At 47.6% G+C, this 14,313-nt stretch overlaps 1 protein-coding gene across 1 annotated transcript in view; it reads left to right on the top strand.

Moving 5' to 3' along the window:
* The window catches only part of TLL2 (tolloid like 2), a 114,983-nt gene that overhangs the window by 77,310 nt on the left and 23,360 nt on the right, over positions 1–14,313 (top strand). The window contains exons 8-10 of the mRNA XM_039230278.1: positions 205–329; positions 3,228–3,343; positions 8,616–8,718. Coding sequence (XP_039086209.1) covers positions 205–329; positions 3,228–3,343; positions 8,616–8,718 — 344 coding nt within the window. The remainder of the gene's footprint in view (positions 1–204; positions 330–3,227; positions 3,344–8,615; positions 8,719–14,313) is intronic.

Genomic DNA, 14,313 nt, shown 5'->3' with positions numbered 1-14,313 from the left:
GTAAGCAGCTCATGAAATGGAACGCCCAAATGCCAGGACAAGTAAAGCAAGCTTTTCAGTCATACCAGCCTCCAGAGAGGCCATCTAGGGGCTGGGGTGTCAATGGGCTTATGGGCAGGGAAATGAAGACTGTAAGTGTCAGCGTGGCCAGCCAGACAGCCTTGACTTTTCTTTCTCCTTTCTCTCTCTCTTTTCTTCCTGTAGAGGAGTTTTCTTAGACACCATCCTCCCCCGTCGAGACGACAATGGCGTCAGGCCAACCATTGGTCAGCGCGTGCGGCTCAGTCAGGGAGACATAGCGCAAGCCAGGAAGCTGTACAAATGCCCAGGTAACCGAATCCTGGGGAGTCCCCGGGCTTCTGTAGCACCCACAGAGCATGACTCAGCCACCCTTTGCCAACAGTCCCCCCGGCTTGGAAAAACAGCCTGGAGAACCTGGAGAGGCTGCTCTACTTTCTGGTATGCTGTTGTATGGAAGTTTTAGACTGTGTACGAGGCCCGCATGGGGAAGTGATTGCCAGTAGTGGCACGGATAATAGATCTTGGAGCTCACGGTTTAAATTGTGGGTATCTTCAGAATTCTCTGGCAAAGGCCTGATATTCCAAAGAGGAAGAAGGCATAGTGCAACAACAGTGAATGGGGGCCCAAAGCACTGTGTACCCCATAACTACAAATCTCCTCTCTTTCCTATGGAAATAGGGGATATAGGTTTGGCAAAACAAAAACCAAGGCTTTTGCAGGAAGACAGTGAATGAAGGAGAGTGTTTTCAGAAGGGTGGGAGTCAGCTACCCAAATCCTCAGTGATGGAAATGAGGTGATGTTACTGGTCTTGGGGTTTTCCTGGCCATCTAGGGTGCTGGTCATTGGCTAGAAATCTGCTATCACAGACTGGACAGTACACCGGGGTCTGAGGAGGTGTCTGTATCCTGTATCTCTGCCCACCCACAAGTTTCCTCCTCTTGTATTTGCCCTCTTTGCCTTCCATTTCCTTGGTTCAGTATCGCCACCACCCCACCCCCAACCTGCTGCCCTAGAAGTGAGCTCAGATTGACCCCTTTAAATTGCTGAGCTTCAGGGCAAAGCATTAGTTAGAGGAGCTAATTTTTTTTTTTAATTTTTTTTTAACATTTATTTATTTTTGAGAGGCAGAGCATGAGCAGGGGAGGGGCAGAAAGAGAGAGGGAAATAGAGAATCTGAAGCAGCCTCCAGGCTCTGAGCTGTTTGTCAGCACAGAGCCCGACGAGGGCCTCGAACTCACAAACTGTGAGATCATGACCTGAGCCGAATGATGCTCAACCAAGTGAGCCACCCAGGCACCCCAGTAGAGCAGCTAACAGGCCCAATAACATTTTCAACGTCCCAGACCAGACACAGTTTGATCATGGGACAGAATATTTGACATAGGGCCATCTTAGAAAATCTAGGCTATCACATTGCCCGACTAAGCGGGATCACAGGGCACGCAAAGGGCTGGATGGGGTTTGGTCCATCACAAAACACTAAGAAATATGTCCATCCAGCTATTAGTCATCTGGGGGTGTGTTAGGGCTGAAATGCAGGACACACATATCATATAACCTTGCTGAATTGAACGAGAAACCTTATAGCATTCCCTGGGAAATGCCATAGTATTTATTTAGTATAATATATATGCCTCTTGCTTCCCAAAAGGATTGGAGGCAGCTGGTGAATACCATGGAGCCATATAGTAATGTATCTATTCTTGCAGAATGTCGATGATTATTCTAAGATGATTTCCATGGAGCCCTTGGGGGTGCTGACTGCCAGGCATAATCCTCATGATGCCCGGCAGTTGTTCAGTAACCCGATATCGAAGCCCCAATATCCAGGATTTCCTGAGGCTGATGACGGGCCACTCTCCAGCTATTCCTTCCTACGGCTCCAAAACTGCAGCTTCCAGTAATTCCAAGTAGTAACTGAAAACGGGGGTAGTTGCCGAGTGGAAGTTGAATTGCATGTAGGAAGAGATGCATAAATATGCTTGTTTCCCACACTTTGGGAGTGACCCTCTAGGACGAGGGGTTTGGATTCGGGATCAGGAGGGGGCAGGAGGTAAGGAACCCATAGGTCCCAAGCTTACTCATACAGGTACTTTTTTTTAAAGGACAAATCGGAGAAAATATTTTTCACGTACATAAGAACTAGGTTCTAGACTTATGACCAGACAGCCCTCCAATGTTCAAGGGCAGAATGGTCTACTGTAGAGTAGCCCAGCTTCCCATACCTCTGGTCATTTTTCTGTTTTCTTGACTATTTGGTAGCTTATTCGGAAATAGGTAGCAGAAAAAGAAGAGGCAAGATTCAAACTAATAGCTGAAATGTGTTTCAGAGTGTTTTTCTTGTCACTTCACCTGTTTGTACTTAAAAAAATTATTTTTAGGGGCACCTGGGTGGCTCACTCGGTTAAGCGTCTGACTTCAGCTCAGGTCATCATCTCACAGCTCATGGGTTCGAGCCCCGCATCGGGTTCTGGGCTGACAGCTCAGAGCCTGGGGCCTCCTTTCGATTCTATGTCTCCCTCTCTCTCTCTGGTCTTCTCCCACTCATGATCTCTCTCTTTCTCTCTCAAAAATAAATAAAACATAAAAAAATTTTTTTAAGTTATTTTTAATGTTTATTATTTGTTTTTGAGAGAGAGAGAGAGCAGGAGCAGGAGAGGGGCAGAAAGAGAGGGAGACACAGAATCCAAGGCAGGCTCGAGGCTCTGAGCTGTCAGCACACAGCCTGCCATGGGGCTTGACCTCATGAACTGTGAGATCATGACCTGAGTGGAAGTCGGATGCTTAACTGACTGAGCCGCCCAGACGTCCTTATTAGTCATAATATAATGGCTGCTACGTGTGGAGCACTCACTATGTGCCAAGCACTGAGCTGATCCATTTCATTAACCCTCCAGGCAGGTCCCGCCCACTTTACAGATAAGAAAACTAAGGCCCAGCAAGGCTGGGAGACTTGCCTTTGCCTGCCGTATCCTGGGAGCCTCAGAAGAAACGCCTGGGTATTACATTTTTGTGCCCAGGTGCTATTTTCACTTTATTAGCCAGAAAAAAATTGTCGATCTGCCTGATCGGTTTCTTGCCAGTGCATTCTGAGCAAGGGCTTTGGCTGGTCAAGGGCTGAGTTTGCTCAGCAGCCTGGCGCAGGGAGCTGCTGAAGGGGGCAGTGTGTGTGCCGGAATCACGGTTGTTGTTTTGCTTGCGCAGCATGTGGGGAGACCCTGCAGGACACCACAGGAAACTTTTCCGCACCTGGTTTCCCAAATGGCTACCCTTCTTATTCACACTGTGTCTGGAGGGTATCAGTCACTCCAGGGGAAAAGGTAGGTGTGAAACCACCTCAGGAAATGACATCGCTTTCTTCAAGCTGTGTGAGGTGTGGGGGAGGGCACTGTTATTAATCAGCGTAATGGCAGCTGTTGTGAGCACCCACTGTGTGCTAGCTTGCTTAACACCCTTTAGTTCCTTATTTCTTAATGATTTATTTCTTGATGATTTTTTTTCTTTCAACCAGGATCGCCCATACAAATGGAGACCTATAAGCTAAGTGTCCACATGGGTTATAAATCAAGCTCAGTTTGTAAACCAAAGTAGACCATGCCCTTCTCCCCTGATACATGCACCATCACAATGCCTTGGGAGGCGAGGATCCAGTGTAGGATCCTGGACACCTCAGGATGCTCCTCTGGAAGGTAGCAATATGGGGTGAGCCAGCCCTCAACCCACAGCTGGTCCCCGCTTCTCTTCTCAGCCCATCTCAGGAGCAGCCATGGTGCCACTCCAGCCCATGCTCCAGAACACTTCGCACTCCTGCCTTACACACAGCTATTCCTTGGCTGCCCCCCACCCCCCCAGCAGAAGTGGACTGGGTAGGGGTGCTGTCGACCCTTGGGAGGGTGGATTCAGGGCAGAGATGTCTGCATGCTCTGGAAGTGGGCTCAGGCTACTTGGGCAGGGGACTCCAGGATCCGGGCACCTGGAGTGAGGTCTAGGAGCTGTGCAAGCTCTGAGTGAGCACAAGCCTTTGGGTCGGGAGATTCCACCATTCCGTCTAGATTCTCTCTAGAGCTGAGTCAGGGCAGGGGCTTCTTTCATCCTGGTCCAAGGGTGGTATGTTCTCAGCCCTACCGCAGACATGTCTCCTGATATCCATTATATGGATAGGGAATTTGAGGCTCAGACATTTTTCCTGTTTAAAGAGAGAGAGAGCATGAGTCGGAGAGGGACAGAGTGGGAGAGAGAGAATCTTAAGCAGGCTCCATGCCCAGCATGGAATTTGATCTCATGACCGTGAGATCATGACCTGAGCTGAAATCAAGGGTCAGACTTTCCACTGACTGAGCCACTCAGCTGCCCCAAGGCTCAGACATTTTTTAAAAATTGCCCAAATTCTCAGAATAAAATAGAACTGGAAACAGGGGCTTCTGCATTCCTGAAACGTGTGTGTGTGTGTGTGTGTGTGCGCGCGCATTTCACTACACCTCCCTACAAATCCTAGGATTTTTCAGATTGTCTCAGACTAGATGCAGCTCCCTTTGAGATGCCCCCTCTATCCTTTGTTTCTAGCTCCCTACAGTCATACCTGCCATAGCTTATTCCACAATATCATGACTGCTGGTTTGTTGGGCTGTGTGCCTTCTAGACCCTGAATTCATTGAGGACAGTGACTGTTCACCCATAGGTCTCCAGCCACCCAACACAGCCTCTGGTACATAGCCACACAAAAGTATTTGTTGAATATGGGCACATGAATGGATGGGTGGCCAAGTGAGAAACCTGCAGCTGTGCTGTGGGGTGATGGATTTTCAGGTACCTGTAGTCAATCTTCAGGTATTCCTAATTCATAACTTTAAAAAGTGTCCATTTAAATATTTTCTATGGTCTGGATTCTATTCTTAGCATATTATATGGATTATCTTTTAATCCTTACAACTTCACATGATAGCTGCTATTCCCACATTAGTTATTCAGGTAAGGAAATGAGCTTGCCTAAGGCTACTCAGTTTGTGGCAAAGTTGGGATTTGAACCCAAGTGAGAAGCTGGATGCTTGGCCATCATCCGATACCCACAAAGGGGTCAGGCTAATAGGCATTTGAACATGCATCCACACACACATGCTCACGTGTGTATGTGTTCACTTATAGTACCCACATGCACGACTCTTCCTCTAGCTCTAAGCATTTATGACAGTGTGGTTGTCATCTTGAGCCTGAGAGACTGCAGACTTGTCTTCCTTAGGTGCATGTTCTGTCCCTATGCCAGCCAGAGGCATTCATGACAGGGAGGGGAGGGAAGTGATCCAGAAAGCCCCAAACTGTTGAATTTCCCTAAATAGCAGAGGCTATGTGATATGTTTGAACAACATAAGACTCATCAAGCCTTAATTATTACTGCTAACTGGGGGGCACAGAGAATATATCTCATTGAAATTCCTGTACCAATTATTTCCATTTCTGCTTTGCCCAGCCTTCCCCAGAGCTGCTAGTAATTAGCAAACTTGATTGATTCAAGTATCACCTCTTGTTTATCACCTCTTCCCCTATGGCCTTTATGATTCCCTAACGTAGTTAAAGTAATTAACCTGAATAATTATCCCATTCATTTCGCTCATGAATGTGTTAGCAAAGAAGTTGTAATAACATTTTCTTTTTAAAAAAATTTAAAAAGCTAAATGAATTATATTGCAACCAGCGAGTAAATATTCCGGAGCCCTCTGCCTGAATGTGAACTCTGTGGGAGATGCAAAAGAAATCTAATTTACAGTTCTTGTCTTTAGGAGACTTCGAGTTTAGTTAAGGTCCCTCCTTAACTCTAGGGAGTCTGATTTAATTGAAGAAGGGGCATTTTCTTGGCCCCTATTATTTTTTAAACTTCTGAGGTGGTACGAACCCATAAGCAGGGTTAAGAACCACTGGTCCAGTTTGAAAGAAGAGTGATATCACACACACACACACACACACACACACACACACACACACACACACACTGTACAACACAGGAGGTGAGCTGGCCTGTTATTTTCTGGTACTGCCTCTTCATTTCATAGGAGATCAGAGAGCTTTCTGGAAAAAAGTACTACTTGTCCTGAGACCCGAACATTGGGCAGGATTGACCCGAAGGAAGGGTGGGGGGGGAACTCGCAAGGCAATTTGAGACAGGCAGCCTGTGAAGGCACTTAGTGTGTCTGGTTTGTGGTGCACTACGTGTACACTCAGTGAGGCTTGATTTCTTAAAGTACTTTTATGGAGGGCCTATTATGTGTCAGACCTAGCATCATACACTCAGTACAGTTTCTCATGCAGTCCCCTCAATACCCCAAGGGTGTGCATGTTGTTTCGCAGATAAGGAAACTAAAGATCAAAGCAGGCAAGTGTTTTCCCAAGATCCCAGAGCCACTGAGTGATAGAGCTGAGGTGTCCAGACCTGCCTGACTCTACAAATGTCCACTGTGCAGTCACTCTGAAAGGGAGAGGAGGGGGTCCCAAGGAGGGAAAGGCCATGTCTATTTAGGCAGTCAGAGAGGGACTCAGGGAGGAGGCAGAGGGCCCTTGAGCTGGGCCTGGGGAAGGTTCCATTAGCATGGATGCGGGAGGGCACACTGGGAAATAAGGTCACATAGGATGGATGCTGGGGCCTCTGGAAGGTAAGCAGAGAGTTTAATTTATGAGATGGGGGCATGGGTAGCTACGGAAGTTTTCTGGGCATAGGAGAGGTTCAATAAACATGAGATGCAAGTGCAGAACTGATCTAGAAGCCCTAGTGTGAAGAGTGGCCCAGGGCACGGAGGGGAGGAGTTCAGGAATCCTCTCCGCAGGTACAATGCAGGCAGGGTTGTTGAAGGCGCAGGGAGACCGGCTTCCAGCAGGGGACACAGACAAGTTAAGGGGAGGGAGTCTGTCAGCATAGGGGTAAACAATAGGGCAAAGGAGAGATAAGAGCAAAGCGTTGCACCCGGCTGACTGGCGTCACCTGTGGACAGGGAAGCTGGGAGGGAGATGCTGTTTTGAGGTGCCCTCACCGTCCCTGGGGAGTGGGGAGGCCAGGATCAGCGGGGAGAGGACAGGCATGGGGAAGCCCAGAGAGAGGAGGTTCACAGCAGAGGGGTTGTGGAGAACCTTGGAACATGGACTCCTTTCAATGTGACTGGGAGGGCACCGGGACCTTTGACCTGCCGCCCTCCAGCCGAGGGGTTTGCTCAGAGACAGAGGGACCTGGGGCTGTCTGCATATAAGAGAGCATGGCCAGTGGATGGGGGAGAGAGATGAACTGGCTAAGGATGAGGGCCCCAAATGGGATAAGGCGCAGGGTCAGGGCTGCAGTGGCCAGGGCAGGGGCCCCAGTGAACGAAAAGAGCTGAGAAATGATGGGGCAGGGACATGCTGAGCACAGCAAATGTGGTGCGGGCACCCTATATGGCAGGGCCTGATGGAGGTGAAGGGGGGCACGGCTGAGCTCTGCTCTGGGCCGTCTGCCGGGGACGCCCCAGACTGGAAGGGTGCCAGGTTTGTGGGAACAGCAGCAGTGTGCCAAGTCCACAGGGCCACCCAGCCTCCTCCACTGTTTACGAACAGGGGCTCCCACTGAGTGGGCTTAGCATGTCCAAGAAGAGCTGAGCCCCCCTTCCTAGTCCATCTGCAGTGCCAGCCCCCCAGCCTTCACTCCTCCTCACCCCCCTGCCTCTTCATTCCAGACGCACACACCACAACCTGCTCAGATATACACCACCGTTCCCCAGACATCTCCTTGCCTTTATGCATGTCTGTCCCTCTCGCCAAAACACCCTTTTGTCCTGTGTCTGTCCACTGGGCCCCTATACTCCTTAGGTTAAATGCCACCTCTTCTGAGAAGCTTTCTCCAGCATCACCAGGCAGCATTTATGTCTCCCTCCTTGGGGCTACAGAATTCCCTGTCCATCCGTCTCTTTTCAGCATTTTTTCAAGAGTGCTCTAATTGGCCTGACACATCTGCACTCTGAGCTCCCTAAAGGCAAGAACCCTGTCTTGCTGATCTATCTCAATTGGCCAACACAGACAGGCACATAGTTAGGTGGTCAACTAACAATGGTGAGATGAATGAATGAATGAATGAATGAGTGAATGAATGAATGGACTAATGGAAGGCTATTGGAGAGTGAGGTCGTGGCCAAGGGGACATTGCTCACGGTGGTGCTCAGATAGATGCACTCAGGCTAACCCCAGGCCCTTTGGAATGATTGATGGTGTTATAAGATCTTTTCGTATCTCTGAACTTCACTGACCCCTTACCTCCTTCTAAATCCCCAGTCTCAAGGCATTCTGGCCCATCTTTTTAATGCATCCTGTTTTCTATAAACCACCTAGTGACTTCAAAAGCTCAAGTTATTCCCCAGACAGAACCAGAGGACCCATCTCCTCTGTTTACTCCCCGTCTTGCTTAAGGTTTATTATTTAATGTCACGAGGTTTCCTGTGAGTGTGTCTTTGCGAGGACACTCCCATTGTGGTCTCAGAGCTCTGTATGCTAACAGGTAATGTGAGAACATTGGCATGCAAGATGTATCTTCCAAACTCTGCAGACTCCATGGCCAAAACTCACTTTTCCGGTAACTCTTTACAGATCGTCCTAACCTTCACTTCCATGGATTTGTTTAAAAGCCGCCTGTGCTGGTATGACTATGTGGAGGTCCGGGATGGTTACTGGAGAAAAGCCCCCCTCTTGGGTGAGTTGACTTTAGAAAGCCTTGGGAGAGGGGTGATCAGCTCTTCTGTGTGACGCTGTTAATGTGTGGAGGGGCCTGTCCTGATAGCAGTCACAGGAAGCTCTCAAGAGTCCGTGTCATTGTAAAACTCTGAACACTCCATTTGGCAGCACATGTTAAAAGCTTTTAAGACTGAGACTGTCCTTCAACCTGGCAATTCTACTTCTTGGAATTTATCCTAAAGAACCAATTAAGGAAGTGCGTAAAGTCCTAGTGACGGGGGTGTTCGCTGGAGCAGGAAAAAAGGAAAACAATTTAAGTGTCCACCGTAGGGGTTAGCTGAAGAAATGGTGACACATCTTCCCAGTGGAAAACTATCCAGCCACTAAAAATAAAGTCAGAGGTGACTACTTATTGATACAGAAAGGTGTTTGCTGTGCATTGTTTCACGAAAAGGTGTTCCCAACTGGAACATGTTGTTGGATTCCATTTTCATAAAAATACATTCATAAGTATATTTTGCAGGCTTTGCAAACTCAGATGCCCTTGGAAGTAAGGCACCCTTGAGAAAGATGGGGTTGGTATAATAAAATAATAAAATAGGTGGGGAGTGTGGCAAAGTGAACAGTGAATATCCTGACCCAGATTATTCAAAACAAAATTACTTAAAACATCTGCAGGTTGGATTCAACTGGAAGAAGCCATTTTGTAAGCATCAAGTAGAATTATAGGTATAAATAAATAACACAGTGATTATTTCAGGATGATGGAGTATATTTTTAAAAACTTATTCTGTGTTCCTGGTTTAGCTATATTTTCTAATTGTTCTACAATAAGCATGTATCCTTTCTGGGAACTCATATGTGAAAAGGCAGCTTAGACCTTTCAGTGGGAGGCAGTGGGCAGGTGACATAAGAAGAAAGGTCAGTTCATTCAGGACTGGTTACAGAAGAGCAGTGTCCGATGGATGACCCAAAACGATGAATGTATAGAGAGCCTTGGGCATGGACATTGGGACTCATCCCGCTCAGGAATGACAGCCATGGTGGAGCCAGAGATTGAAGCAGATTTACAAGGCGCCAGATGGAAGGGTTTGGGCTGACAGTAGGCTGTTCTCATTTTTAGAACAGTCGTAGGGTAGGCTTCCGTGTTGCCATGGCTAAGCCCTCAGTGAGATCTTTGTCCCTGGCGTATCCTCACATGGGCACCCTGGTTATGCTGTGAATGGCTGGCCTGGGAGTGAGCTGCTGTTGGGACAGCAGACTAGAGATGGAAATAGGAGGAATGGGGGAGAGCTAAGCTGGAGAGTTAAAGGGCCAGACCAAGCCCGACTTCCCACCAGATTCTGGGTAGGTCAGAAGAGACGGGGGCAGAGGGTCTGACTGGGCCCGAGGGGGCCTGGCAGATACTAGGCTCTGTATGACCACAGGGTCTCAGCCGGGTCAGCTTTCACTGGGAATAGCACACGCACCCATTCTATCCAGAGGACTATGAGTTTAAATTTCTAGAGGTACAGATAGGAATTTGTGTCCACCTGTGCTGGCTCTGAGTAGGGGGATTCAGTTACTCCCATTAGCAGGCATCGGTCGGGTAGTGTGCAGTCTAGGTAGGCAAGCTAAGCACGGACAGCAGCAAGTACAAATGTAGGACAAATGGGTCTTGTCACCAGATGGCAGGGTGGAGGCTGCCTGCCTTGCATTCCTGCTTCCTCTCTAATATGAGCAGACACGGGGGCGCCAGCAGCCAGAAGGAGGCGTGGCTTTACAGGTAGTTCTGATCCAGGGTGGCCAAAAGACAGAGTAGGGCATTGTGGGTAGCAGAGGTTCCGAACCTGGCAGAACGCCAGCCTCTGCTGGGCAGATGTCTATGAATGCAGGTCCCTAGGAGACTACTGAGTCAGAATCCCCATGTGTTGGGTCAGGAAATGCTCCTGCTTCCCTGGAAATGTACGTGTCGGTGTATGTGCCTGGGTACTTGCTTAGTACCACATTCATAGAGAGGGGACTTCAAGGAGGACGGTGGTTACCTCTGAGAAAGGAAGCATGGAAATGGTTTGGTTTGTATACTTCCAGATTATTCTGCATCTTTTACAAGAATGCATTCAGGTAGAATTTTATAATTAAGATAATTAAAGGGGCTGTGGGAGAATTTTCAATGACAGCATGGAATTACAGACCCCTCAACCTGGCAGAGATCTTGCAGCCCCTTATCCCACACCTGAACCAGGAAAGCACATGCTTTGCGAGTGTGGACCAACTCACTAAGTCCACACAGCTGGCTAGTGGCTGAGATCAGACCAGAACTCAGACGCCCTGGTCATGGGGAGTAGGGACTGCTGAATCTGAGAAGGGTATCCCCATAGGACTGTCAGATAAAATGCATGATTCATTGTTGATCTGAAATTCAAATTTAACTGGCCTTCCTGTATTTTTGTTTGTGAAATCTGGCAACCCTAAACTCCACCAGGAATGCAGTAGACTCAGAGGAAGCTCTCGGTTACTGAAGTTCCCTAGAGAGGCCTGAGACACGCTCTTGAGAGTGGGCACTCGCAGACGCATTTCCAGTGATTCCCTTTTCTTAAACTTGAAACAAGAATGTTCTCACTACAGATCCTGCTACACATTCATTGATTAGATTGGGCCTTTGCCATTCTTTGTTGTCAGTGATGGTTTGTTTTGTTTGGGTTGAGGGCGGCTCATATTTTACACGCTTTTACAGTGTGTGTGTGTGTGTGTGTGTGTGTGTGCGCGCGCGCGCGCGCATGTGTGTGTGTGTGTGCGTGCACGTGCGCCACAGCCAAGGCATGGCCCGGTGCCTGTAACCATCATTCTTCGTTTGCGGGAATTCTCCTTTGCCAACTATTTGGCCTGCTCTGATGTTTCCAAATGCAGCTGTTAGTGCACTTTTGTGTTTGGAACAAGTGCATTGTGTGGGCCGAGCTGGTCCCTGGGAGGGGTCAGTGCCATGAAATCTGCTGGGAGGAGGCAGGTCAATGCCCCTTTGGCAGGAGGGAGAGCGGATTAGGGCGGATTGTGAAAGTATGCATCTTGCTCGGAAAACTGTGTGTTGCATATTTTCCCAGGGCAGTGTGTGAAAACCGGGGCATAATGGATGCATAACTTTTTATGAATGAACCCTTTATGACTCCCCATGGAGCCCACTTGTAGTGTCCTCATCTGCATTTCCTCTTCTTGATATCCTTATTAAACTCCTCCTCCAATGCCGGGAACCAGATTCCGTTTAGGAATTTGACACCTTTTCTGAGTCCAATTTCTCCCCAGCCTGTTAGTTTTCTTGGAAGGGGGCTGCTTGGGTCCCACTTGTTCACAAAGTGATTAAAGAGAAATGTAAGTAGAATGAGAGCATGTCATGGCTGGTTAAAGCTATCAAATTGAGTTTTCAGTTTCAGGGGTTACTTATGAGATTGCACCTCAAGTGGGGAGGAACGTGGCTGCAGAGAGAATTTGCCCAGTAATTTTAAATACTGTCCTGCTAATTGGATTCCCCTGCCTTATTTTCTGCTGGAGGAATTACTCTGACAATGCACTTTTGTATGCAGAACTGTCTTTGAGCATTCTGTGCCACTGCAATGCACACAAAAGCTCTTTTTCCCCCTTTCCCTGAAGTGGGGAGAGAAGTTCAGAAAGGCCAGGCTGGCCAATCAGTGTTGTGTGGCCCCACCACTGGGGCTCCCTGGGCAGGGGCAGCCTCTTGAGTGAGCAGAAATGATAGCGTGAGTCAAAAACAGCCAAGCCTGGCATTGCCACAGACTTGCTCTATGGTTGGAGGCTTTGATCTTCATTTCTGTGTCCGTGTCCAAACTGGGAATGATGTTTGCATTCCCAGAGAGCAGATTTCATGGCTGTTTATCCAAAATGTACAATGTTCAGAATCACACCGCAACAGAGAAGTTCCTCTTGGTGATGGTGGCAGGGGTGATGATGAAGGTGAAATTGATGATGAAGGTCAAGGGCTCAGACTGCCAAGGTCCAAATCCTACTTCACTTACAACATTGAGTATAACTCAAATCGAATGTTACTCAGCTGAAATTCCTCAATCCTCGGTTTGCTCACATATGAGATTAATAATAGTACCTAAATCAGAGGGTAGGGGGAAACAGATAATCCAGGTAACATGCAGGGGAAAGTGTCATGCTTAGTCAAAAGGGGCTTTCCTCAGAACCATTATGGCAAAGATAAGAATATTAAGGAACCAGTCAGGGGGCAAAAGAGAAGGTTCTAGGTAAGAATTACAAGGCGATTTGGGGAAAGAAGTTACTTAGGAATAATTTGTAATTTATCCCACCAAGCCTGGCTTTGCCCAAGTGGTGATTCCTACCTCCTCCAGAGTAGTGAGTGAATAGACTGGGTTGTCCTGTGGCCCAGCCGTGGGTGGGTCATCTCATCCAGTTGGGTTCTTAGGCAGCAAGGCAGACATGGGAAGTTCTCTTTTTTGGAAACAGTCCCCAGTGGCTGTGACAGCTGGGGTTTTAAAAGGAGAGATTTGGACTTGAAACTCAGTTTGGCTAAGAAGGAATTCCTTTTGTGATCCCACATTGTTTAACTACTTTTCAGCAGCTCTGTCTCCTCACTGGGAAGCAATGCTTGCCCATGCTTTTATGTGTTGTTTTCCAAGAATTAATTGACACTAATTGGCCATGCCAGAGTAACCATTACTGAAAATTTATAGGCTTCTGATGGAGTTTTCCTTGCCAAATTCTTGGCAAAAGTCTCAGCTCATCTTGCTTAATATTAAGCTCATCAGATCCAAAAAGCTGCAGGTGGCCAGAATGGGAAGGAAGCAGAAGGAGATTAGCAACTTCTACCCCATGTCTCCCCAAAGAATGTGTCCACAATTGGCCATCAGGAAATGTCCATCGTAGTCTTTATTACTCCCCAACTTCACTCCCCCAGTTCTCAGAGGGGCAAAGTAGAATTATAACTTCAAGTGGTTGATACAGGGCTTAATACGATGCTGGCAATGAGACAGTACCCACTAAATATCTGCTGAATAGACATAAAAAATATTGAGATATAAATCACATATTATCCGATTCACCATTTAAAGTATACAAGTCAATGATTTTTAGTATATTCACAGAGCTGTGCAACCAACCATCACCATAATCGAGTATAGAACATCTTTATCACCCAAAAGAAAACCCATACTCTGTAACAGGCACGAGCTCCCATTTCCCCAATATCAAATGGAGTTTTGAGTGACTCACGCAGTCAGTGCTTGAGAAAATCATGACTTCCAGTCCAAATAGACCTTGACTGGTCTGTGTTGTGAACTGATCACTACAACTCAGCCCATGTCGCACCCTATTCCCATCCCCACCTTGCCGTGGCTGCCATCTTTACAAGGCATTGGGAAGTATAGGGTCAAAGATTACCGTACACACTGGGAAGAATGGCCTTCAGCCCCTTCCTCTGTAAAAGAGTCAAATATCAGACTCATACCCAAGTGTCAGAGAAATACACATTTATTTGCATTTTTCAGTAGCAAAATTTCAACAGCAATTTTGAGCCCCTTTCTATCGGGTAGGGGTAATTAGTATCGGCCAGTTTGTGTTTTCTCCCCTTGAAGTGGGGGTGGCGGTAGGGGCGTACTTT

This window comes from Hyaena hyaena, unplaced genomic scaffold (assembly GCF_003009895.1).
Source record: "Hyaena hyaena isolate Hyena2069 unplaced genomic scaffold, ASM300989v1 scaffold_44, whole genome shotgun sequence".
NCBI classification, from domain to species: domain Eukaryota; kingdom Metazoa; phylum Chordata; class Mammalia; order Carnivora; family Hyaenidae; genus Hyaena; species Hyaena hyaena.
This window is presented reverse-complemented; position numbering and strand designations above follow the sequence as displayed.